At 40.1% G+C, this 26,238-nt stretch overlaps 3 protein-coding genes across 3 annotated transcripts in view; all 3 read left to right on the forward strand.

Annotated features, from left to right (window-relative positions):
* LOC120428233 (zinc finger protein 39-like) overlaps nt 1-26,238 on the forward strand; it is a 487,119-nt gene that overhangs the window by 240,836 nt on the left and 220,045 nt on the right. The window lies entirely within an intron of this gene.
* LOC120426908 (uncharacterized) lies at nt 1,018-10,726 on the forward strand. Its single transcript, XM_039591713.2, has one exon. It carries the CDS (start codon nt 1,044-1,046, stop codon nt 10,392-10,394), a length of 9,351 nt encoding a protein of 3,116 aa, XP_039447647.1. The 5' UTR covers nt 1,018-1,043; the 3' UTR covers nt 10,395-10,726.
* On the forward strand, nt 12,735-22,194 carry LOC120426909 (uncharacterized). Its single transcript, XM_039591714.2, has one exon. The coding sequence runs from the start codon at nt 12,960-12,962 to the stop codon at nt 22,062-22,064; it is 9,105 nt and encodes a 3,034-aa protein (XP_039447648.1). The 5' UTR covers nt 12,735-12,959; the 3' UTR covers nt 22,065-22,194.

A 26,238-nucleotide genomic window follows, 5' to 3' on the forward strand; every position in this document is an offset into this window, starting at 1 on the left:
CTCAGCCGCGACAGTGGCGCCTTTACCATTCCATCTTGAAATAGCGATAACTCGTGACGGTTACAAGAAAACCCTATTGTTTTTAAATCAAAACTTCTGTAATTGTCTGCTCTACAATTTTTCAGAACATTACTACGCTCTAAAAAATAACCCTGTAAAGTTAAAAAACGCGAAATTTTTAAATAAAAAAATTGTTAGTAATGAAAAAATGACCCTTCTGGGTTAATGTAGATTCGAGAAGTACATTAAATTTCCCTTAAAATAACATGTTCCAATTTTTTTTTTACAGTTAAGTAACTAAAAATGGAAGAGTTTGTATTTTTTTTATTTTTTTTTGTGTTTTGTTTTGTTTTTTTTTGTTTTGTTTTTTTCCATTAAAAATATGTTTTTCGGAAGATTGAGTACATACGCGGGCGTCCAGATTTACGTGAAAGTTCCTTTGACACCAAATTTCCATCTTATCACCTTTTCAGGCTGCAAATTATCGAAAACATGTCTTTTTTTGCATGTTCAAAAATTGAAGGGTCGTACCGCCCCTCCATCACGAGATATCAAAAAACGGACCTCGGATTCGTGATCAGAGACACTTGCAAAGAAATAAATACGAGCACTCGATAAGTTCATTAAATTAACAACTATCACCAGGTTATGATTGTGGTTTCACGTCTCTCGGATCAGTGCCAAGACTCTTCCTAAAGTCAAGGCATCTTGTGATGATCCTGTAACATAATTTTAAAGCTAAATACGTCTATTTCAAACAAAAGTTCGTCAATGGAGGTGCACGGTAGTTTAGAGAAAAAAAAACCGTGAAAAACTGCTATAAACATCTTATTCTATACAATCTAGCTGCAAGATTGCATATAAGTTAGTTGCAACAAGTTAAAACAATGTTCTTATTATGTGTTTGCCGTACAAAAACACCTGCAAAGTATTTGTTCAACTGACTTTCGCATTGTTATGCCCACGTTGAAGAGTATAAAAATCATCAGAAAAGTGCTCATTTCTAGTCAGCTCACGGGAAGGTTGGCAGAACAATATCAAGGATGGAGGGATTGTTTTTGAAGCTGTCGGGAACACCGAATAAGTTGAGTGGCGTTGGAGATACTGAATGGGTGACGGTTGGGGATTGGACTTATGTTCGAAGTGATGGGAACTTGCTGTCTTTCAAGAACGAACCTGGTGGAAAATTTGCTCTTGAGACAAAATATGAAAAAGTCTTTGAGATGCCACTGTACTATCGATTCTTTCCCTGGACTGTGTGTCATTTGAAGAACTCTGCAAAGATTTTGGTTGTGCGAGATGAAGAAGGAATGTCGGCTTATGAACTATCGGGAAACAGCAAGGGGGCGAAAAGGGCAATTGTAATGGATCAAGTGGTTAATCAAAAATTCGATGAAGATTCTACGGAAGATAGTGTTGAGCTTGTGTCATTGCTGCAAACGGACGGAATCGTGGTGAAGATATTCGAACTTGGCGTTAATCAAATGTATAAACTTAACCTGGCAACGGACAGAAATGCATTGATAGAAGTGGGTTCAGTGGATGAGAACTACTTGGTACTGGCTTCTGGACCATCGGAATACCATTTCTTTCGAATGGAAAAAGGAAAGCTTTTGGGATACACCATGGAGAGCAATTTAAGTGTGAAGAAGGCCACTGTTGGCGATTTTGCAGGAGGAAAAATTATTGCCAATGTGTCCAAAGTGTATGTTACGAAATTGGGATCATCAAAGGCATATCTGTTTGCAAGCGAACTTGGTTTACATGTGTACAAATTGGACGGTAAAAATCTGAAATTCGTTTGCTTGAATCAAGAATTTTCAACCAACGAAGGTTGGACTGAGGATCACTGGAAAACTGTGAAATTGGTCGAATCAAGCAATATTTCTTATCTCGTGTTTACCGGACCAAAGGGGGTTGGCATCATAAAGATTACTGAAAACTGTGAAAACTTAACCATTATTGATGCTGATTTGCCCATCGAGCAAAAACATGGAACTGTTTTGGCAATAAATCCATCATCAGGCGATAAGTTGGAGCTTCTTGTTCTAAACGGAAATGCTGTGGAATCTTTTGCTGTTAAAGTGGAAACCCCTATCAAATCCGAACAAGTTACTGAAAATCCAATCAGCGCTCTCGATTATGGATCCATGGTCAAGTTGGATTCCGATATCCAAAAGCAAGTAACTAATCAACCTCCGGTTAAACCGTCCCTCTGGCTCGGTGAAACACTGGACACCGCTTCGATCGCGGATGGGGTCGATCGGACCACGGGACAGCTGAGCTTCACCCTACCAATCATAGATCTGCGCTCCAAGTTTGGCGTTCCGATTCGGCATACGTTCTACTTCAACCAACCGGAAGATGGCACCGGAGTGGACCCTGGAGTGCTTGGGAAGTACTGGAGCCGATCGATGGACTTTATCTACGTGGACAGGAAGGACACGGTGTTTGAGGATGAGTTTGAGTACTTTTTGGTCAGCGGTGGGACGAAGGTCAAGTTGGAGTGGGTGAGGAGTGATGGTGGGAAGGAGGTGTTTAAATTTGAAGACACTGTTATGAAATATCACAAGAATGGTGATTCTGGCAAGTGGGAAGTTATTACGAAGGATCTTGTATGCTGGTATGGGGAAAGTGAGAGTTCGATCCGCTGGACTCTGGGCTGGCCCAACTGGAATGGTAAAGGAACTGATGAAGGAAGTGTTCTGAAGCGTCCTTTGGAGTGGCATTTGAGCAGTGCGAAATCTGCTGTAGGAGATTCAGTGGTTCAATATGAGTATAAAAGTGAAGTGGTCACTGTTAAAGATAAGGTCCATTATACCAAAGATATAGTTTTGAAAACAATTGAAGACAAAGCAGAAGGCATTTCAATCAATTTTTCATATAAAACTGTTAAAAGATCTGACGCAAATATCAGCACAAAAGATCAATCAAAATGTAGAGTAGTTTTTGAAGACAGTCATCTTTTGACAGGATTCGACATCGAAACAGATAACCATGTTCAAAATATCACTATTTCTTATCAAAATGAACAGTTCCTTACGAAAATCAGTCATAACAGTAAGGATGTAATATCATTCGAATACAACAACTTAAAAGTCACGAAAGCAACCCTGCCATCAGGTGAAACTATTACATACACATATAAAGATATAATCATGAGTAAGGATTCGTTAACGCAAAAATTCCAGGATACATCAATTTTATTCACAGGACCATCCTACACTATCGTATCTCATGTACAAAATAACAAAACTATCGAAATGCAACTGCTAGACATCAACGCTTCTCAAGAAATGTCCAAAAAGCAGACTTTGAGTGTAAGTTTAAATGACGATATCAGCAATCTAAACATCTTGGCACAACAAAACTATTTCATAGTAAATGCAAAAACCAAAGATATAAATACCTTGACGATCTTTATGAAAAATCTAAATGTTGACAGTTGGAGCTTGAAGGAAACGCAAAAACACCAGCAATTTGTCAATTTGATGGCCAAAGACGACCATTGGATGTTGCTAACTAAAAACTCACAAAACTTTTTGTTGCTAACCTATAATAAGCTTAACGATGCAAAAACTGGATTCACAAAACATGAGAGTACATTGAAAACCAAGGTAAAATCTGGAGTAACTTTCACCACCAATGGGGTTGCTTATTTTTGTAAAGAAGGAGTCTTTTTACTACAGTATAGAAACAAATTTGAAGAATACAGAATTAGTAGCTCTGATTTTACGACAAAAACTTTGTCTACACTAGATAAATTCCATATTCATTCATATCCTAAAGAGGAGGCTAAAAAGTTCGAAAACTACAAACGTGACCTAGAAGAGTCATTTTTGGATGGTATCACTTCATTTAATAATGTAATAATTGTAAGAGAAATTACGATTACAGGCTCTAAACTTGAAGCGATTTTAAATGTGTTTGTGTTAGATTCAAATCGCAAAACAGTTACCGAAAGATCAGAAATTATACCAGGAGTAATTGATTTGAACCAGTGGCAGTTGGAATTGACTGTGAAACCGAATGATCTCCCACATGAGTGTTTATTTAAATTTGAAAACACTAAAAATAAATGGACACTTTCAGTAAAAAAACATACCACAAGGGAACCAAACACAAAGCAGTTCGAAGAATTTTTCCTGGGAATTTTGAAACTTCCCCTAGATTTCGAGCAGTTTAAGTTGTTCCATGGTGGTGATTCAGTAATTTGCGCATCTCACAAGCTTACTTTTGATGGTCAAAGCTTAAGAAAAGTTGAATTACCGAAAAAGGAGGTTAAGATACAAGAGATCGATCTACAAATTGCGAAACGTGTTTGGATTAAAAAAGATTCGCCCGATAGTGATATAAAATTGCTTGTTAAAAATGACGGAACTCAACAAGTAAAATCGTTGTCGGTGAGCAGGTTGGACCACATGACAATAAAACCACCAGTTTACGTGGCTTTTAAAGCTCATGATAAGCATTCGTTAGTAAAGATGGAAAAATCTGGCACCACTCTAGGTGAGGTACTTACAATCCAGGGAAAAATATTGAAATTTTCCACTGAAAGACTGCTGGTAACAAGTCACGAGCAGAAAGTCCTCATCACACCAATGAGAGCCGTAGATCTCAACAACAACTTCAAAGTAAACGCCATAGTGGCGGAAAAGCGTGGAATCTACGCAACATCGTACATTTTTGATCCCAAGTCACCCATTATAACAGGTCACAACGTTGCCTTCAAGAAAGTACAGATCATCCCCAACGGAGACTTCAGCTACGGTTCGTTCGAGCAGGTGACGAACTTTTTCGACAGGTCTCGCACCGTCAACGTGCTCGACTCGATGAATAAAACCGTCGTTGAGGACTACAAGGGATCCCCGGAAGAGAGGGACGAGCCCGGTACAGTTAACGGGACGTTTGTTCTGTACGATAAGTATGGGAGAAATGTCATTTCTGATTTTAGACCGTACGCTATAGATTCACAGCAAGTGGATTTTGTAGGATTTGAACGGTATGAGAATTTGAAATCACGTAAATGGAACATTGATGAAAGCAAAATACGGAGAAATAAATTTTCAGGAACTGGCAAGAGTTTTTACAGATTAGATTCAAAAGATCTTCAAGGAAGCTATACTTTGAAGGACTTTCAACAAGCCCATATTATCAGCTCTTGGATTCGCACAGAAAAAGGTTTGAAAATCAATTCTGAAACAGACATCCTCACAGTTCAGGTTGGAAGCAAGCCTATAAAAGCTCATGTCAGAGATCAAATCAACGACTGGTTCCACATTGAAGTGTTGATTAGTCCTGATAACAGCGCAAAATCAAATCAAAAGATCGTTATAACTTTCAAGAAAGGCTCTCACTCCTTTGTCGAAATCGATCATGTTCGACTTTCCCCGCTGGACTTTAGCTTCCGGGCGATCATCTTCGACGAGTTCCGTAACAACCCAATAGCGGTCCTCAGACATAACGGACGCACGGTCCAGTATCTGTACGATGACTACGGGCGCAAGATTGGGGAAGTTGATGAAAGGGGAAGCGTGACCAAGCTGGTGATCTACTCGAAACAACCTGCGCAGAATGATGTTTCGTCGATCGTCAACCTGCAACCTGTTTCCGGGTTTGTAGAGAGTATGTCCCCGTACACGGTTGGATTGATTTGGGATTTTAAGGGCAATTGGAGTTTCTCTCCCAAACGGGCTAGTATCGGATCTGGATCAGGAACAATGAAATACAAGCAGTCATTGACAGATTGCTCTAATATCGGTGTCCGATTGATGATCAATCGAGCTCAGGGTGGCACGCTGAAGATCAAATTTAGTAGCAGTGATCCCGGAATCGATGTATCCAGTCTGATGTCCGAAAATTATGGAGAGATAGCTGTCGCGAGGTACAAGAAGTTCTTCTCAGTTTGGATCGATGGACATTTGAAAAAGGAGGAGTTAAATCAGTGGAATCAATCTAAAGAGCTGAGTATCGAAGTGTCTGGGAAGGTTGACCTCTCGGATATAGTTGTCATGAAAGACGTGGATCTCATGATCGAATACAACAATGCCAAAGGACAACCGGTTCAGCAAATCAGTGTGGAAGATGATGACCACATTACCATGCGTGGATTTGTGTACGATGCCGTTCAACGAGAAAGTGTTGAGACTGTTTGGACTCGTCATAGAATTGATGTGCTGAGAGGAAAGGTCTTGGAATACAAACCTGATTATGTCGAACTAAAAAGTGGTAAAGTACTCGGATCCATAGTAACTAGCACAAAATCTGTATACCAAGATTACCCATTTACTATGATAAGCTACGTAGCATGTCCCTTGACCATTCGTCAAAAAATTGGTCTTCCAGGAAAGGAAAACAACATTGATTCAAACCGAGCAGTTACTTACAGCAGATCAACTAGCAATAACTTTCTCATGGTACTATTTCCCGCAATGGACGGATTCCGCTACGAAGAACAACATCTCCCAAATGGAGCAAACAATACGCAGGTATACGACAACCGAGATCGCAAGGTAGCGGAGTACGTCTCAGTGCCAAAGTACGACAACATTTTAACCACTTATCAGTACGATGAAGCCGGAAACGTCGTTGAAGTATTGCGGCCAAACTTCCATGAGGTGGTAAACACAAAGGCTAAAGCTCAGAAATTTGAGAACTTCTTAAAGCAATTGGATGCTTCGGGAAAAGTCAGCAGAACTAAGCAGAGAGAGCATAAGGAGTACAACACATTCAGGCAACTTACATTGAAGGTAACACCTGATGCTGGGTTGTACAGATTTCTGTACGATCACTTCCGTCAGCTGCGCTTTGTGGTTCATTACAAGAATGAAAAGGAAATCGATAAGGTGTTTTTCCACAAGTACAATCCGAGTGGTGAGATGTACGAGTTTGGAGTGTTGGACAGTGAAAAGAATCTAGAACAGTTAAAGACCCACGCTAATGATGTAACTTACCCAGTTCCAACAACTAACTTTATCCGCTTCGACTACGGTGACACGGACACGTACTCGTCGTACCGCAGCCGAAAGCAGTCTTCACTGAAGGTAGACAAGTTCGGGAGCACTAGCGAGACCGTGTACTTCAACGAGGACGGTAACGTACTGATGAGATCGTACGTCGATCCCGTGGACAGCACCAGGACCATGGACGTGGCGTTCAGCTACGAGCGAAACAATGTGAAGGAGATCATCTACCCAGTGAAGTATCAAGGCAAGAATTTGGTGGTCAGTTACACACATAATTACAAAGGACAGGTGATTGCTGTGGGGACACGAACTAAACCCCACCTGTTTGCAACCATCAAACATAATCCGCAAGGTAAGGCTGAAGAAATGTTGTACATGCCGGATGATACAAACAAATTTGCCGTGACATTTGCTTATAATGCAGCTGGAAACATGATCAGCATCGACAGCAGCTTTATTAAAGAGATTTTAGATTATAAAGCCGGTAAAGGGTACAATGCCAACAACGCAGGAGATGGATCAATTCTTCGAACGACTTTTGAGGCAAAATGGCACGATAAGTGTAACCGTAAGCAACTTAGGATCACAATTGGCGATATGTTGAAGCGGGGATTGAAATTTTCCATAGCAAAAAAATGTTTGGAAAAGCTCAAAGCGGCGAAATATTTGGATGATGCTTTAGTGCCAATAAAAACGTTGCGTAAACAAACCGAAAGTGACGCTTGCTTCAGTGGTACAACGTTCAATAAACTGTCCTCGATTCTTGTAGGTAAAGGATTCCCTGGAAAGTATGGGCACGCGTACGATTACGGAAGTCATGGCGAAATGACGATTGCCAAGTACTTCACAGGAAGCGAGGACCCTTCGGTTATAGTTCAAAACAATAAAATTACCATGATAGCTGACGCAAGTCCAGGTGACGTTGAGTCGTTCAATATTGATCCCAACGGCAATCACAAACTATTTTACACTGGAAACGTTCGACACGAGTTGACTTACAAAGAACATTCGAATCAAATTGGTACGGTGAAAGTAGGATCAAACCAGAAATCCCACAAGTTTGAACATAATTCTGATGGTAATGTATTCAGCGCGGAGTACAAGAACATTATTAGTCTGGAGTACGACCATGTTGTGGATCGAGTTTCGAAGATTACAATGAAGGATGGAACTACAATTGATCTCGGTTATGATATAAGGGGTGAAAGGACTTTTAAGAAGGTAACAACTCCGTCGGGAAAGATCATTGAAACGTATTACATACGGGATATTAAAGCACGTTGCTTGATGGACATGAAGCTTGTGTATCAAGATCGAAGCATGAAGAAACCACTGATCACGTTGACTACGTACATCCATGGTCCATTGGGATTGTTGGGATTCATCAGGAATAACGTTTTCTACAGTGTTATCGCTGATCACGAGGGATCTACCCGGTTGGTCGTGAAGAACGGTGAAGTGGTAGCTGCGTATGACTACCTTCCGTACGGTGGACGAATGCGGTTCTACAACTCGGATCCTGATGGTTACGTGGCCTTCCAGTACACGGGGCAGGAGTTTGACGAGGAGACGGGTCTGTATAACTACCACGCGAGGTTGTACGATCCGGAACTGGGCCGGTTCTACCAGACCGACCCCCAAGAAGAATTTCCGAGTCCGTACAAGTACGCTGGAAATTCTCCAGTGATGAATACCGATCCAGATGGAGAGTTGGCGTTCCTACTCGTATGTATTGTAGCAGCCGTGTTTGGTGCCTATTTGGCAGCGGCGGCTGTTAGCAATAGCTGGAATCCCGCAAAATGGAATTGGAGATCGGGTCATCTCTGGTTGGCACTATTTGGAGGAGCGTTAGCAGGGGCAATGCTTCCAATCGGTGGAGCAGCGACATTCTCAACTTTTGCCTCGATCGGAGGTGTCGTATTTGCGACAGCAGCTACGGCAACTATTGTGCTGGCCGGTGCATACCTGGGAATGGCTGGGGCAGCTAATGACTTCAACCCGGCAAATTGGGACTTTACCAGTCCGGCGCTTTACAGTGGAATGTTGAACGGAGCTTCCCTAGCGGTTAACATCCCTTCCGGAGTGGTTGGAGTTTCTCGAACTATGGCGACCTTTACCACGGCCAAAACCATGTACGGTGCGGCGATTGTTGGTGGTTCTTTACTTTTTGGGTACGGTTCAGCGGTATTTGCCAACAACATGACATGGAATCCGGCAAAGTGGGACTGGAATGCCCGGACTGTGTTTGCGCTTTTCGAAGGAGGTACGACGATCCTGATGGCGACTAGTGCCTTTGTAAAACGTGGCCCACAGAAGGCACTTTTGCCCAAAAAACCCGCGAGCATTTCAACGGCGCCTACCAAACGGTGGGTCAAGAAGTTTAAGCATAGCGAGTGTCGATTTGACGCGTACAACGATGGGATCGGAGATGAGCTAGGAAAGCTTCGCTACCAGCAAGTTATGACTGGTGTTAAGGGAAAGATGGGCCCGGTGAAACCACCTCCTGGGATGACCAAGGAGTTCATTGCCGGACTACCGACTGTCAAAACCCTCGGTGCAACGGCTGTTGTTTCGGCAATTATGCTTAGTGAAGATCTGTCCAAGTTCAAGGTTTACTTCACGAGGTTGGAATCAAACTCAACGAATGTCACAGAAACAAGTACAACTCCAAAGCAATTCTTAAGAGGCAAGAGATTCGCTGACTTTAACCCTGCTAGTCCCTCAAGCGGCACTAGAATGTTCGATAACATCAAAAAGTTCTTCCAGTTTAGAACAGATTTCTTAACTGACGACAAGTTAAACAAGGAATCTCCATCAACCGATGTCACAGAACATACCAAAAGACCAACCCCAAAACCAATCAAGATTCATTCCCTCACCAACTGCATCGCAATGAATCCGGATCGTTCGTTCTACGAGTGCTTCCAATCAACCGCCAAAGTGCTTCTTTTCGCCCAGAATCCATCACTGGAGCCCGGAAGTGGTCCCGAGCGCATAGACCGTTGTGTTCCGTTGCATTGGCACGGACAACCGTCGGTGGGCTGTCAAGGGCAGCAGTTTGGCTTCATCTACACGCCGTACGAAGCGACCAAGATGTTCAGCTTCCTCGACGGATGGTTGATGTTGGCACGAGTCGGGCTGCAGGTGGTTGAAAATTGGAGGCAGGTTGAGGAAAAGATGGAACGGGTTTGTTGGGATGAGGAAGACGTTGGAAAATATTATGGGCAATTGGGTGAAATAGAAGAAATTTTGAATCGAAATAAGAGGGGACCTTTCAAATGGGCCAAATTTCAACTAGAAGAGATGCGAACTGATTTGGAGGAGTTCAAGTCTAGAAGGAGCATAACGGCTTTGGCGAAAATGGTATTCGAGGAAAAGTTGGCTGCTCTAAGGGATGATTTAATTGAGCAAATTTCGTGCAGTTCGTAAATATAATTTGTTAGAAAAGTTAAAATTTTAAAATAAGCCAATGGTGTACCCGCCGTCGAGCAATTTTTGACAGTTCGCTCCATAAGAAATACATTATAGATAAAAGCAAAAACTGCTCGACGGCGGGTGCTCCATTCAAAATAAAATAGTTACATTGAATTAATTTTATAATTTCATCCTTATCTTTATAACACAGTTCAAAAACTGATCAGAGAACCCAAAAGCGTTACTTTCGCTTAATAAGTTGAAAGAAATATAAAGATAAACAACAGTAAAAGTATAATTCAAAATAAGTGTAATATTATCTTGCTAAAAAGTAAATTTCCTTGTATTTCTTGGTCATGGTAGGGTAAGAATCTGCACAAAAAATGATATTATTTGTCAAATGTTGTTTCTTTTACAAAAATATGATGACACACCAATTACCAAGCACCACACTCATACCTACATTCTCCACTAGAACAAAAAACTTGTTCTAAAGTAAATTGATCAGAACACACTTAAATTTCTTTACTGAAAATGTCTTCAAAATTTACGGACAGTCGAAAAATAAACAATGATGTACTTTACTCTGTAAGAGTTCCTGTAAAATTATACCAAAAATGATATTTTACCAATGCTTCTACTCCAGTTCATTTTTTTATTTTACCGAATTCGGTGAATAATATATTTTTTTTGCAAACTTAGTGTTTTTTTTTGTTGCAAAATTGGGATATTTTTTGATTTGGATGAAAGTTTTTCAATACTGCCAAAGGAATTTTGACCAACATGTGCCATAACCTAAAATGAGATTTTTTAAAAAGGGTTATTTTGCGCATTTTTTTTTGGTGTGAAACGTTATATAAAAATAACGAAAAGTCCAAAGTTTTAGGGACCTGCTCCCTGAAATGTGTTTAGCTTGGCTCTGAACAAAAAAAAAAAACACCTTACTTTATGTTGACGTCTAGCTGAACATTCATAGAGGGTAGAAAGGAGCGTTCTTTAATTACGTAGCACTAAAAATGATTTTTGTTCCGCCCTCGTAACAAGATTTCCATACAAATAAAAAAAAGAGCGTACCACGGCCTTTAACCCCCTGCAACCATCTTCGTTACGTAATAAAAGAACGCTCCCAAATAACTTTTATCGGATTTCATTGTTCCACTCGAACCCAAAATACTATGCGTCTGCAGTATTGGAAACTATTTTTTGAATGGAAACGCATGGTACTTTAAGTACATTTGATGTAGCAAATTTCGATGAAGAGTTTAAAAAAATAAAATATAAATAGTCTAGCTATGATTGACTGTGCTTAAAGTTATTATTATAAAATTGCAAAATTGTGTTGTAAATAGGAGCGGCTGGGGCTGACTTTCTCTCAATGAGAATGTGTAGGAAACATAAATCTTGAAACTATGAACATAAACGAAAAATTAAAGTCGCTCGAGTCGGGGTTCGATCCCTCTTCCTTTGGATTGGTAAGCAATAATGCTAACCACTGTGCCATCGCGGCTTGGTGAGGTATGACTGGAATTAGGAATACTGTTACTACCAACTATATACATTTGACAAGGGTTCGGAAGTTCCGGTTGATGCAAACGTTCTTTAGGGCGGGCTTGTCGATAAACGCTGAGGTACCTTGCGCACGGTTAGCCTGCGTAGAAACGGGTCACCGAAGCTCGGCAGAGCTAACACTTTCCAAATGCCTGTGCGAGTTATTTGCAGAATGTAGATCTAAAAAATACATGAAAACAACTCAATTTGTAAGAAGCGACCACGTGGTCCTGTTTGATTGGTTACACACACACACACACACATTGCAAAATTGTGGTGTGAATTATACCAGACCTGTACACTCAGTGACTGTTCTTATACATCTGCGCAACTGTTTAAAAAGAGAAAAAATATTTGTACCGTTAGCTAAGGCGAATAGCACTATCTTAAATGATCAGAATTTTCAAGAGTTTATAAATAACTATTGTTAGGAGTGTTCCATCTTTATTCTATCTTCGATCAAATTATGAGCAATAAGATTTTAGAAAAAAGCTGAAAATTTAAAAGCATGTAAAAAACGGATTACAATCAAAATTTACTTAAATAGATCAGACCATTTTTCAAAACTCAACTCCTAAGGAGAGTGGTTAAATGAATCAAATCGTTCATCTAACAGTGTAATGTTACATTTTCGTTGGATACAACTTATTCATACAATGTTTCATTACAAATACTGGATGTGTTTGTTTTAGAAAACAAATACTTGCCTGGTGTTTGCATAATTTTTAATTGCTCAATACTGCAGCAATGGATATAAAAACCTGACGTATCGCAAGCTTTAATCAGAATCATTTCAAGATGGAAGGATTACACGTGAAATGGTTGAGCAGTAAATCACTAACAACGATTAAATTAAGTTCGGGTGAAGAATCTAACTCGGTGTCGACTGGGGATTGGACTTTTGTTCGTAGTGATACTAGTTTGGTGGCATTTACGAAAGATTCCGGTGGAAGTTTCAGAGTTACAAAACAGTACGACAATGTTTTCAATACACCGCACTACTATAGATTTTTTCCTTGGACTGTGTGTCAGATGAAAAGTGATGGAAAGTTTGTTCTGGTTGTGCGCGATCGAGAAGGAATGGCCTCGTACGAGTTGTTGGAGAAGGGAAAAGTGGAAATGCGGATTGGGATGGCTGATGTTGCAGCTGAGAAATTTGAAGAAGATACACCAGAAAACACTGTTATAATCATAAATCTGCAAAAATCCGACGGGATTTTGGTGAAAATCACTGAGTATGGAGTTCAGCAAATGTACAAGCTAAATCTAGCGACAAGGAATAAAATATTGGCCCAAGTAGGTACAGGAGACGAAACGAACTATTTGGAGGCTGCTGGAGCATCTGATTATCATTTTTTTCGTGTTGCGGGAAACAAGTTTATCGGGTATACTTTGAACAGCAATTTTGATGAAAATGAGTCTGTTATTGCGGACAAAATCGAAGTCCAGGTTCCGCTAAAGGTGTTGCAGGTATATGCTACAAAGCTGGAGTCACTAAACGTGTACTTGTTTGCCAGTACGCTTGGATTGTATGTTTACAAATTGGAGCAGAAACTATTGAAGCATGTTTGCTTCAATCAACATTTCTCAGCAAACGAAGGGTGGACTATGGATCACTGGAAAACCGTAAAGATTGTTCATGTCAACTCGTATCCTCACCTCGTATTTACCGGTCCTAAAGGGGTAGGAGTGTGCAGAATATCCGAAAGCTGTGAAAACGTCAGGATTCTTGATGCTGAGTTTCCTATCGAGCAAAGACACGGAACAGTTCTAGCAGCTAATTTGTTATCTGATGGAAAGTTGGAATTACTTAGTTTGAACAGTAACTCAATTGATTCTATCACGGTGAGTGTTAAGGAACCTGCCAAGACCGTTACAACAGCTGAAAAGCCAATCGTAATTCCCAACTATTCGTCCATGATCAGCCTCGATACCAGATTCCATTTAACTAACCAACCTCCGGTTAAACCGTCCCTCTGGCTCGGTGAAACACTGGACACCGCTTCGATCGCGGATGGGGTCGATCGGACCACGGGACAGCTGAGCTTCACCCTTCCAATCATCGATCTGCGCTCCAAGTTTGGCGTTCCGATTCGGCATACGTTCTACTTCAACCAACCGGAAGATGGCACCGGAGTGGACCCTGGAATGCTGGGAAAGTACTGGAGCCGATCGATGGACTTTATCTACGTGGACAGGAAGGACACGGTGTTTGAGGACGAATTTGAGTATTTTTTGGTCAGCGATGGGACGAAAGTGAAGTTGGAGTGGGTGAGGAGTGATGGTGGGAAGGAGGTGTTTAAATTTGAAGACACTGTTATGAAATATCACAAGAATGGTGATTCTGGCATGTGGGAAGTTATTACGAAGGATCTTGTATGCTGGTATGGGGAAAGTGAGAGTTCGATCCGCTGGACTCTGGGCTGGCCCAACTGGAATGGTAAAGGAGCTGATGAAGGAAGTGTTCTGAAACGTCCTCTGGAGTGGCATTTGAGCAGTGCGAAATCTGCTGTAGGGGATTCAGTGGTTCAATATGAGTATACAAGTGAAGTGGTCACTGTTAATGATAAGGTCCATTATACCAAAGATATAGTTTTGAAAACAATTGAAGACAAAGCAGCAGGCATTTCAATCAACTTTCACTATCAACTGATTGAAAAATCAAAAGAAACTGCAAGGGAAGCATCCAAATTGAATGTAGTATTCGAAGACACAAGGCAATTATCTGGATTCAATCTCGAAACAAATGACTTTATTCAGAATGTAACGATTCAATATTCAAGTGAAATGTTTCTCACAAAAATATCTGGTGATTCCAAAGATATAATAACATTTGTTTATAATAATTCAAAAGTGACAAAAATCAATCTTCCCTCAGGCGTAGACATTAATTACACTTATGAAACTCTTACTTTGAGCAAAGATCATTTAGCGAAGAAGTTTAAAGACACAACTATTTTATTTCCAGGACCATCTTATACTATTGTATCTCGTGTAGAGGGTAACAGTACCATAATTATTCAGCTCCTAGATGTAAATGCATCCGAGGACATGGCTATGGAAGTGACACTAAGCGTAAAGTTAACTGAAGATATTACAAATTTGAACGTATTGACCCAACAAAAATATTTTATTTTGAATGTAAAGTCCAAAAACAAAAACACTGTAGTAATTTACATGAAAAATGAAAATACTGGCAAATGGATGCAGAAGTTTATGCAAGACTATCAAGAATTTGGGAATGTGATTGCAACAGAAAACTATTGGATTATTATAGCTAAAAACAGGAACGGATTTATTCAACTGTTTTATTTTAAAATCGACTATACCAAGTTTCAATATACCATATATGATAAGGAATTGAGGACTCAATCAAGTTACGGCATAACATTTATTCACAAAGGTATAGTTTACTACTGCAATAATGGGGTGTACGTTTTGCGCCTTTTAAAGACGTTTCACGAAATTCAGATCAGTAAGGTAGATTATGTTTCAAGAATTAAGTCTACACTAGATCAACTTGATATTCCTTCATATCCGGATGAGAAACAGGAAAATGTTGAATGCTACAGACAAAGCTTGGAGAAGCAACTTTTAAACGATATAATCGTGTTTAAAAATATTGTTATCGTTAGGGAACTAATGCTGACAGGCCCTAAATTGGAAGCAGTTCTGAATATATTTACATTAGATGCCTATTATAAAGTGACTTCAATGTCTATAAAAATACCAGGAGGAATTGATTTGGAGGAGTGGAAATTGAGGTTATCTGTTAAACCTAACTATTACGAACATGATTTTATGTTTAAATTTGAACACAACAATTGGAAGTGGACACTAACAGTTAAAGAGCATACAACAAGCGAACCAAATCGAGAGAAGTTTGAAAGGTTCGTTTTGGGTTTTCTAAAGCTTCCTCTGGATTTTGAGCAGTTCAATTTATTCCAAGCTGGTGATGCAGTTATTTGCAATTCATACAAATTATTCTTCGATGGTCAAAGATTTAAAACGGAACCAATACCAGTCGAGGAGACCAAAATTAAGAAACTAAACCTACAAATTGCGAAGCGGATATGGATGAGGAAGGATTCAACCGATGGGGATGTACAGTTGATTGTTGAAAATGGCGTAACGAAGTCCCTGTTGGTTAGTAGATTAGACCATCTGATAGTCAAGCCACCAGTTTATGTTGCATTCAAAGTTGGTGAAATTCATTCGTTAGTCAAGTTGGAAAAGTCTGGTACCACAGTGAGTGAAATTCTCAATGTCCAGGGTCGCATTTTAAAGTTCTCCACTGAAAGATTACTTGTTACCACCTACAACGGGCATGTAATTATCACACCCATCAGAGCCATTGATATAAACAACAATTTTAAAGTAAACGTAATTGTGTCGGAACATCGAGGAATCTCCAAAGTATCGTACATTTATAACCCGGAGTCTTCCGTTGTAACCGGCAGCAATGTTGCCTTCAAGAGGGTGAAGATCATTCCCAATGGAGATTTCAACTATGGTTCGTTTGAGCAGGTGACGAACTTTAGTGACAGATCTCGAACAATAAACGTGCTTGACTCGAAAAACAAGACTGTTGTGAAGGATTATAAAGGAACGGAAAGTGAGAGAGACAAACCTAAGCCTGAAAATGGAACTTTTCTACTTTACGATAAGTATGGGAGAAATGTCATTTCTAACTTTAAACCTTATGCAATAGATTCACAGCAAGTAGATTTTATTGGCTTTGAATGGTATGAGAATTTAAAATCACTTAAATGGAACATTGATGAAGGCAAAATTCAGAGAAATAAATTTTCAGGAACTGGCAAGAGTTTTTACAAATTAGATTCAAAAGATCTTCAAGGGAGTTATACTTTAAAGGATTTTCAACAAACCCATATTATCAGCTCATGGATTCGTATAGGAAAAGGCCTGCAAATCAATTCCGAAACAGATATCCTCACAGTAACGGTTGGAAGCAAGCCTATAAAAGCTCATGTCAGAGATCAAATCAACGACTGGTTCCACATTGAAGTGTTGATTAGTCCTGATAACAGCGCAAAATCAAATCAAAAGATCGTAATAACTTTCAAGAAAGGCTCTCACTCCTACGTTGACATCGATCACGTTCGACTTTCCCCGCTAGACTTTAGCTTCCGGGCGATTATCTTCGACGAGTTCCGTAACAACCCAATAGCGGTCCTCAGACATAACGGACGTACAGTTCAGTATCTGTACGATAGCTACGGGCGCAAGATTGGGGAAGTTGATGAAAGGGGAAGCGTGACTAAGCTGGTGATCTATTCTAAACAACCTGCGCAGAATGATGTTTCGTCGATCGTCAACCTGCAACCTGTTTCCGGGTTTGTAGAGAGTATGTCCCCTTACACAGTTGGATTGATTTGGGATTTTGGGAATATACATAACTGGAGATTCTCTCCCAAACGTGTTAGTGTCGAATCTGGATCAGGGTCAATGAAATACAAGCAGTCGTTGACAGATTGCTCCAACATTGGTATCCGATTGATGATCAATCGAGCTCAGGGTGGCACGCTGAAGATCAAGTTCAGTAGCAGTGATTCTGGAATTGATGTATACAGTCTGATGCCCGAAAATTATGGAGAGATAGCTGTCGCGAGGTACAAGAAGTTCTTTTCAGTTTGGATCGATGGCCATTTGAAAAAGGAGGAGTTAAATCAGTGGATTCAATCTAAAGAGCTGCGTATCGAAGTGTCCGGGAAGGTTGACCTCTTGGATATAGTTGTCATGAAAGACGTGGATCTCATGATCGAATACAACAATGCCAAAGGACAACCGGTTCAGCAAATCAGTGTGGAAGATGATGACCACATTACCATGCGTGGATTTGTGTACGATGCAGTTCAACGAGAAAGTGTTTCAACTGTTTGGACTCGTCGTAAGATTGATGAGCTGAGAGGGAAGGTCTTGGAGTACAAGTCTGATTATATTGAGCTCAAAAGTGGTAAAGTATCCGGATCTATAATAGCTAGCACAAAACCTTTATACCAAGGCTATCCATTCACTATGACTGCTTATCTTGATTGCCCGTTGTCAATTCGACAAAAAGTGGGCATTCCAGGAAAGGAAAACAACATCGATTCACAACGAGCGGTAACATACAGCAAGTCAACCGACAACAACTTTCTCATGGTACTATTTCCCGCAATGGACGGGTACCGCTACGAAGAACAACATCTTCCGAATGGAGCAAACAACACGCAGGTATACGACAACCGAGATCGCAAGGTAGCGGAGTACGTCTCAGTGCCAAAGTACGACAACATTTTAACCACTTATCAGTACGATGAAGCCGGGAACGTGATTGAAGTATTACAACCTAACTTCCACCATGCTGTAGACACTCGTGCAAAAGCTGCCAAGTTTGGTGAGTTCTTGAATAGATTAGACGATGCAGGGAAATCCTTGCGTACTAAGCAAAGAGAACGCAAGCAGTTTGACTCACCTAAACGAATAACGCTGAAACAAACTCCTGATGCTGGGTTGTACAGATTTCTATATGATAACTTCCGTCATTTACGGTTTGTGGTTCATTACAAAACTGAAGATAACATTGACAAGGTATTTTTCCACAAATACACATCCAGTGGTGAAATGTTTGAGTTTGGAGTGTTGGACAACGAAAGGAATCTAGAACAGTTGAAAAAGTACGCAAACGATGCCGCTTATCCTCGAGTCAAAACTAACTACATCCGATTTGATTATGGTAACATTGACGTGAATTCAATGTACCGTAACAGGAAGCAGTCATCCCTGAAGGTGGATAACACTGGAAGCATTACTGAAACATTGTACTTTAATGGTGATGGTAATGTTCTGCTAAAATCGTACGTCAATCCTTTGAATGCCAACAGGACCATTGATGTTTCATTTGGTTATGAACGGAACAATGTTAAAGAAATCGTATACCCAGCAAAGTTTGAAGGTTCAAATTTGGTAGTTAGCTACACTTACAACTTCAAAGGACAGGTGATAGCTATTGGAACGCGAGCCAAACCACGATACTTTGCAGAGATTAAGCAAAACCCGTTCGGGAAGGTAGAAGAAATTTGGTACACACCAAAGGATAAACACAATTTCACCGTGAGATTACGGTATAACGCAGCGGGAAATATGGTCAGCATGGACAGTAAATTCTTGAAGGAAGATTTGGATTACGAAGCTGGCAAGGGATACAATGCCAACAATGCAGGAGATGGATCCATTCTTCGCACGACTTTTGAGGCAAAGTGGCATGACAAGTGTAACCGTAAGCTGCTTGGAATCTCGATTAGTGAGCTGATTAAGAGTGAATTGAAGTTCAGCGTTGCCAGCAAATGTATTGATGAGCTCAGGAAGAAAGGATATGTTGATGAAGCTTCAAGTCCATTCAAAACGATGCGTAAAGAGATAGCAGGAGATCCTTGCTTAAGTGGTTCAACATTCCGAAAATTGTCCTCCATTCTAATCGGGAAAGCATTCCCAAGGAAGTATGGCCACGCTTATGATTACGGAAGTCATGGGGAAATGACGGTTGCAAAGTATTTTGCGGGTAGTGAGGATCCGGCCGTGAATATTCTGGGCAATAGAATGACCATGATCGCTGACGCTTGTCCAGGTGACGTCGAGTCGTTCGACATTGATCCGAACGGTAATCACAAACTTCTTTACACAGGGAATGTACGACACAAGTTAACCTATAAAAAACATACGAATCAAATCGAAACAGTACAGCTGGGAGTTAACGGAAAAGCGTTTACTTTTGAACACAACTCCGAGGGGAACGTGATTAGCGCGGAGTACAAGAACATTATTAGTCTGGAGTACGACCATGTTGTGGATCGAGTTTCGAAGATTAAAATGAAGGATGGAACTACAATTGATCTCGGTTATGATATAAGGGGTGAACGGACGTTTAAGAAGGTAACGACTCCATCAGGTAAGATAACCGAAACGTATTACATACGGGATATGAAAGCACGTTGCTTGATGGACATGAGGCTTGTGTATCAAGATCGAAGCATGAAGAAACCACTGATCACGTTGACTACGTACATCCATGGTCCATTGGGATTGTTGGGATTCATCAGGAATAACGTATTCTACAGTGTTATCGCTGATCATGAGGGTTCTACCCGGTTGGTCGTGAAGAATGGTGAAGTGGTAGCTGCGTATGATTACCTCCCGTACGGTGGACGAATGCGGTTCTACAACTCCGATCCGGATGGTTATGTTGCATATCAGTACACGGGGCAGGAGTTTGACGAGGAGACGGGTCTGTACAACTACCACGCGAGGTTGTACGATCCGGAACTGGGCAGGTTCTATCAGACGGATCCCAAAGAGGAGTATCCGAGTCCGTATAAGTACGCAGGGAATTCGCCAGTAATGATGACCGATCCAGACGGTGAGCTGGCTTTAACTGTTGTATGCGTTATAACGGCTATCGTTGGAGCCTATTTGGCGGCATCGGCAAGCAGTAATAGCTGGGATCCTATCAAATGGAATTGGAAATCTGGTCAGCTGTGGTTGGCTATGATTGGAGGTACGTTCGCTGGAGCTATGCTTCCCATTGGAGCTGTAGAAACGTTTTCAATATTCGCCTCAATCGGTGGCACTTTGTTTGCTTCAGCAGCTACGGCTTCACTGATGATGGCAGGAACATATCTGGGAATGGCCGGGGCATCGAATGACTTCAATCCGGCAAACTGGGATTTATCGAGTCCAGCTCTGTACAGTGGAATGTTGAACGGAGCTTCGCTGGCGATTAACATTCCTTCTGGCGCTGTTGGTATTACACGAGCGATATCCACCGTTTCGACTTCAAAAACCGTATATGCAACGGCAATTTTCGGAACTTCACTTCTTTTCGGGTACGGTTCAGCGTTCCTTGAAAACGATATGACGTGGAATCCTGCTCAGTGGGATTGGAACGCTCAAACTGTGTTTGCACTGTTCGAAGGCGCATCGTTTGTCTTTATGGAAACGGGAGCCTTTATCAAACGTGGTCCTCAGAAAGCCCTGTTTAATCACAGATACCCCGGTATTTCGACCGCCCCATCCAAACGGTGGGTGAAAAGGTTCGAGCAGAGTGAATGTCAATATGAAGTGATTCAAAATGGGCTTCAAGATGAGATGTGTAAGATTCGTTGGAGGCAAATCCTGACCGGTTCTACGGATTCGATCAGTCCCGCGATTCCACCACCTGGACTGACCAAGCAGTTCATTGCTGGTTTGCCGGAGGTTAAAGAACTCAGTGCTACGGTAGTTATTCCGGACGTAATGCTAAAAGAAGAATATTCCATGTATAAAGTGTACTTTTCGAATCTCGAAACGATTCCATTGAATGCAACAATGGGAAGTAAATTTAATCGTCGTGTGAAGAGATTTAGTTCTGCAACTTCAGGTGGAGCCAGTTTGTTTGATAACATAAAAAGATTGTTCCAGTTTAGAGCAGATTTCTTACAAAACGACAAGGTAACCACGGAACATCCATCAACCGATGTCATAGAACATGTCAAAAGACCAACCCCAACACGAATCAAGCTTCATTCCCTTACCAACTGCATCGCAATGAATCCGGATCGTTCGTTCTACGAGTGCTTCCAATCAACCGCGAAGGTGCTTCTTTTCGCCCAGAACCCATCACTGGAGCCCGGAAGTGGTCCCACGCGCATAGACCGTTGTGTTCCGTTGCATTGGCACGGACAACCGTCGGTGGGCTGTCAAGGGCAGCAGTTTGGCTTCATCTACACGCCGTACGAAGCGACCAAGATGTTCAGCTTCCTCGACGGATGGTTGATGTTGGCACGTGTCGGGCTGCAGGTGGTTGAAAATTGGAGAAAGATTGAGGAAAAGATGGAACGGGTTTGTTGGGATGACGAAGACGTTGGAAAATTTGATGGACAATTGGGTGAAATAGAAGATATTTTGAATCGAAATAAGACGGGACCTTTCAAATGGGCCAAATTTCAACTAGAAGATATGCGAACTGATTTGAAGGAGTTCAAGTCTAGAAGGAACATAACGGGTTTGTCGAAAAAGGTATTCGAGGAAAAGTTGGCTGCTCTAAGGGATGATTTGTTAGAGGAAATAAAATATGATGCAGATAGAATACATTTGTAAACTTTTAGGTGTTAGTTAGTACTTTTATTGAATAATTGGTTATTTATTGCTGCGTTTACTGAATTATTAAATAAAAATGTCAAGCGTAGAAATTGTTTAGTTTTTATTCGTGTTTTGTTTTGTGAAATAAAACAGTCATATGCGCCCGAATGTTCTTGTCTGTCTTTGTTTATAATTATTACAATGTTTTAGAGAAATTATTGCTGATTTTTTCGAGACTGGGAAGTACACCGAAAGAATTATATTTTGTATTTGGGCCACGAAAAAAGTATACCGTCCTGTTTAGTTTTCACGAGTGCAAAAAATTTCGAAACCACACGCAGGTGCAAAAAGGGTATAAAGCGTTATCGTGTCGCTAATGGTGCTTTTCCTTCACACTTTTCCCTGGAAGAAAAAAATCTGTCTATCACTTATTCACTTCTTATTAGGGTGCTCCTCAGTCGAAATCAGTTTTTTCTGCTTTTTTTTTATTAATCTGTGCCAATTTTTAGCTAAATTTGTTTGTGTTTAGCCATTGACACTCGAGGTAACAAATTGCAAAAAGAGATTTTTATTTATGCTTGTCTGGTATTTTTTCTAGATCAAGCCGTACTGCTTTTTGTATGGATCAAATTTCATCATAGATTAACTAAGTCATCAAGTTGAGTTGGAAAAGACCCTCAGAATACCTAGGCACCCTATTGCCAAGTTCTGGCAGGGAAGGTTGCGGAATCCCCTTGGCACACGTCTCACACGGAAAAGGACACCTTGACAGGTCGTGAAGACGGAAATGAAACCACTTTTTCCCCTGTCCTTCCGTACTCCACCCTGTGATGAAGGCTGGAGACGGGCTCCGTAATTGACGCTGGACGGACGACGACGGCGCTGCCGAGTTATGTCAGCAATTTGTCTCGTTTATGCGAGAGCAGTATTATAATGAGAGAGAGAGAGCAAGACAGTGTACATTGTCAAGTGAGGGAAAATTAAGCCGAACTGGGGAGATGATCTTTTGACGGATGGGACACGTATGAGGGACTTCTCTGAGAAACTTGTTTTTGTGTCCACGTGATTGATGGATAGTCCCTAGTCCGATTCAGGTATTGTTTTAAATGTACCTTTTTGCCTTTCTTACAAAAGAAAGGTTTAAGGTTTGCTTTTGGAAAAACGCTTTTCTCAGAAATCTAAAAAAAATCGTGCGCGGCGAGGATTCGTCCCAGGAAAAAATCCTATTACTAAATTGAAGGTTTAGATGCGCTCTTTCGATTGAATTTTCGCCCGAAACCCGGAACTCAAAGTCTGATTTTTGAGAGCTTTTTCTACATGGCCGATGTCTGTATCCGCTCTTAAAAATTTGTGTCTTCCATCACTGGAAAACCGCTCGTAAAACCCACCATTTTTAAAAGCCAGATCTGTAGCCGTGGGGTCGGAGACGAACATTTTATTTTTCGATTCACAATTTTCGACCAGTAAATGTGGTCAAAGCCATTTTTAGAGGTATTTTTTGGACTATTTTACAGATAACACTATCAAATTTAAAGAATTCAGTTTCAAACAAAAAGCCATTCGAAAACATGCGCCATAAACTGTTTGGGCCCAAAATTTGAAGCTTTTCCAAAATGTATTTCCAGAGATATAGCGATTTTAGTGTTTTTCGTCTTATTTTTACCCTATTTCTTCCTAAGGGTATTTTAACCATTAGTGGACCCCCTAGTAGAGCCGAAGCACATTTTTCACAAATTTTCAATATTTTAAGCACTTTTTCATAACCCTTTGTACAAAACAATGAAAACTGAAGTCTTTTGAACAATTTTGACTATTTGTTTCATCAGTTTATTTGTTTTTGAGCAGAAAAATAGCCATTTGAAAAAAAAAGTTTTTTTGCCTGTTATGGACCCCCTTTTCCTATAGTGGACCCGGGTCCATAATCCGATTGTGGACCCGGGTCCACTATAGGCAAACTGTTATTTTTATACCAAATTTAACCGATATTTGATGTTTTGATGCATGGTGTAGGTCTAATGATAGATATAATGAATAAAAGATGGATTCTGCTCACTTTTTATCATAAACAAATATGTTTTGTTAACAAATTTGGCTTCAAACAACAAAAATACCAAACAGACATTTAAACACATTTATTTCCGAAAAAGATCAGAGAAAACGTTTCAAAAACCACTGTAAACATAAAATAATTAAAAAAAAGTAATTTTGATGCACATTTTTTCATATTAATTACATAAATGGTTGACCGAAACTAAACAATAGATTTGTTTACAGTTGCTGATAAAACCACGCATGTTTATTTAAAAAAAATGTTTTGCTATTGATTTATTATTATAAAATATCATTTCAAACTGCAATTCTGATGCTTCAGTTAAGTACAATGAACTATAGTTTTGATTAATTATACATTCTTACGGCTTCAGCATTTTTGGTACTTTTAACATGAAAACAGCTATATTTATAATCATAATTGAAAAAAATATGCGTTTAGGTTTATTACAAAAGCCATTTATTGTATGTTTAAGAGAAACTTTTGCTTAAATACACAGTTTTTTTCATTTTTGAAGGTTAAATTAACGGGGGTCCACTTTTGGAAAAGTTTGGATTTTCGTTGTCCTATATTGGACCCCCCTAATTTTTGCTAGAAAATGAGCAGTTCTTCGCTTTATTTTAGTAAAGTTCCTTGAACTTACATTATTTCGACTTGCTGAAGTTAAATAATCAGTCAAACAATGATTGGATAGTTAATTCAATCATAAAATATAAATGCAGTTTTGTTGTGAAAATGCTAGTGGCCATGGCTGATTTCAGATGTCGAACTTAAATCATTTATTTTGGTGGAAAGGACAATTAAATATCAGTCAACATTGGTTTAAATGATGCTGAACATGCCAAATAAAAGATTTGTAGACAATAACACGCTTGAAATTGTGATTTTAATGGAATTTTTCATCAAAAACCCTTCAGAGGGTCCACTATAGGAAAGGGGTCCACTAATGGATAACGTACCCTACTGAACATCAAATTCAAAGTCCCAGCCCATTCTCGATCGAAAGCTCGACAAGTCGTCAAGTCGAAGCTTCAACGCCAGCGCTTTTACGCTTGCGCGTTTTACGCTGCGCGTGAAAGTGTTCTTTCTGGCTTCTCATAATTGATTGACTAAGTGCAATAGCGATACATATTTTTTTAAGTTAATCATAGACTAACATTATAGACTGAGTACCCTTTATTTTTTTTCTAATAATGTCAATCCAATATGTTTTTCTTAATTAAATTTAAATGTCTTGCGACAAATAATGTACTTCTGAAATAAAAAAATGGCATTTGAGGTTTAGCCTTAAAAGATTCGAAGCTTTAGGTAAAATTCTTACTGGATGGTATCATTATGTTTTTGAAAAAATAATTGCACCAATATATTTCTCGGAGTTTCATCATTTTGTAAGAAAGGCTCTATTTCACCTCTGGTGATATTAAATTGGGTTTTTTTTTTATAAAATTTTAGGCCAAATTGAGTCAAGGACGCCATTTTGTGCAATTTTCAACTTTTGACCTTCACAGAACCCCAAAATTCGATTTTAATCCTGAGCTATTCAATAAAAACAGAAAAAAAACTCCGTGCATTGTTGTCACTCTTCATATGAAAGAAGTTTCAATCTGATCGTGCTATCTTGACACACCCTGAAAATTGCTGTAAGTGCGACAACTGGTCAAAGGGATTTCAGGTCAGAACGCGTTTGACACACGTACATGCCCGACTACCGTAAACATTTTTAATTATAACTCGGGACTCTGGCAACCAAGTTCAGCCAAACTTCGGGATAAAGTTATTGTTTACATTGCGTGCTCTATTTTTTGTTTATTCAAGGTCAAACATTAAAACGCGTTTCTCTTGGTACGACAAAAAGCGACGTGCGACAAGATAGCACGACAGTGTCGACACATTGATAATGATAAGAAGCATTGAAGCCAAACTCTTCCATATTGTAAGAACATCAATTTCATCCCTAGAGAATTACAAAACAATCCCGCCGAAATAATTAGGCACCCCCAGAGGACCCCACTGCTGAGCCTCCCCGGCTGTGATCCCGGAAAATATATGTGCACGGAATAAAGTTGTGATTATTTTAAATTTTTAATGAAGATATATGGGAAGCGGCAGTCTGTTTCGTGTTGCAAATGCCAACCGCGTTAC

Source organism: Culex pipiens, chromosome 2 (assembly GCF_016801865.2).
Source record: "Culex pipiens pallens isolate TS chromosome 2, TS_CPP_V2, whole genome shotgun sequence".
Taxonomy (NCBI): domain Eukaryota; kingdom Metazoa; phylum Arthropoda; class Insecta; order Diptera; family Culicidae; genus Culex; species Culex pipiens.

What these genes read in the sequence shown, in the direction of transcription:
- LOC120426909 (XM_039591714.2), top strand. Translation starts at nt 12,960, where the DNA reads ATGAAAAGTGATGGAAAGTTTGTTCTGGTTGTGCGCGATCGAGAAGGA.
- LOC120426908 (XM_039591713.2), top strand. Translation starts at nt 1,044, where the DNA reads ATGGAGGGATTGTTTTTGAAGCTGTCGGGAACACCGAATAAGTTGAGT.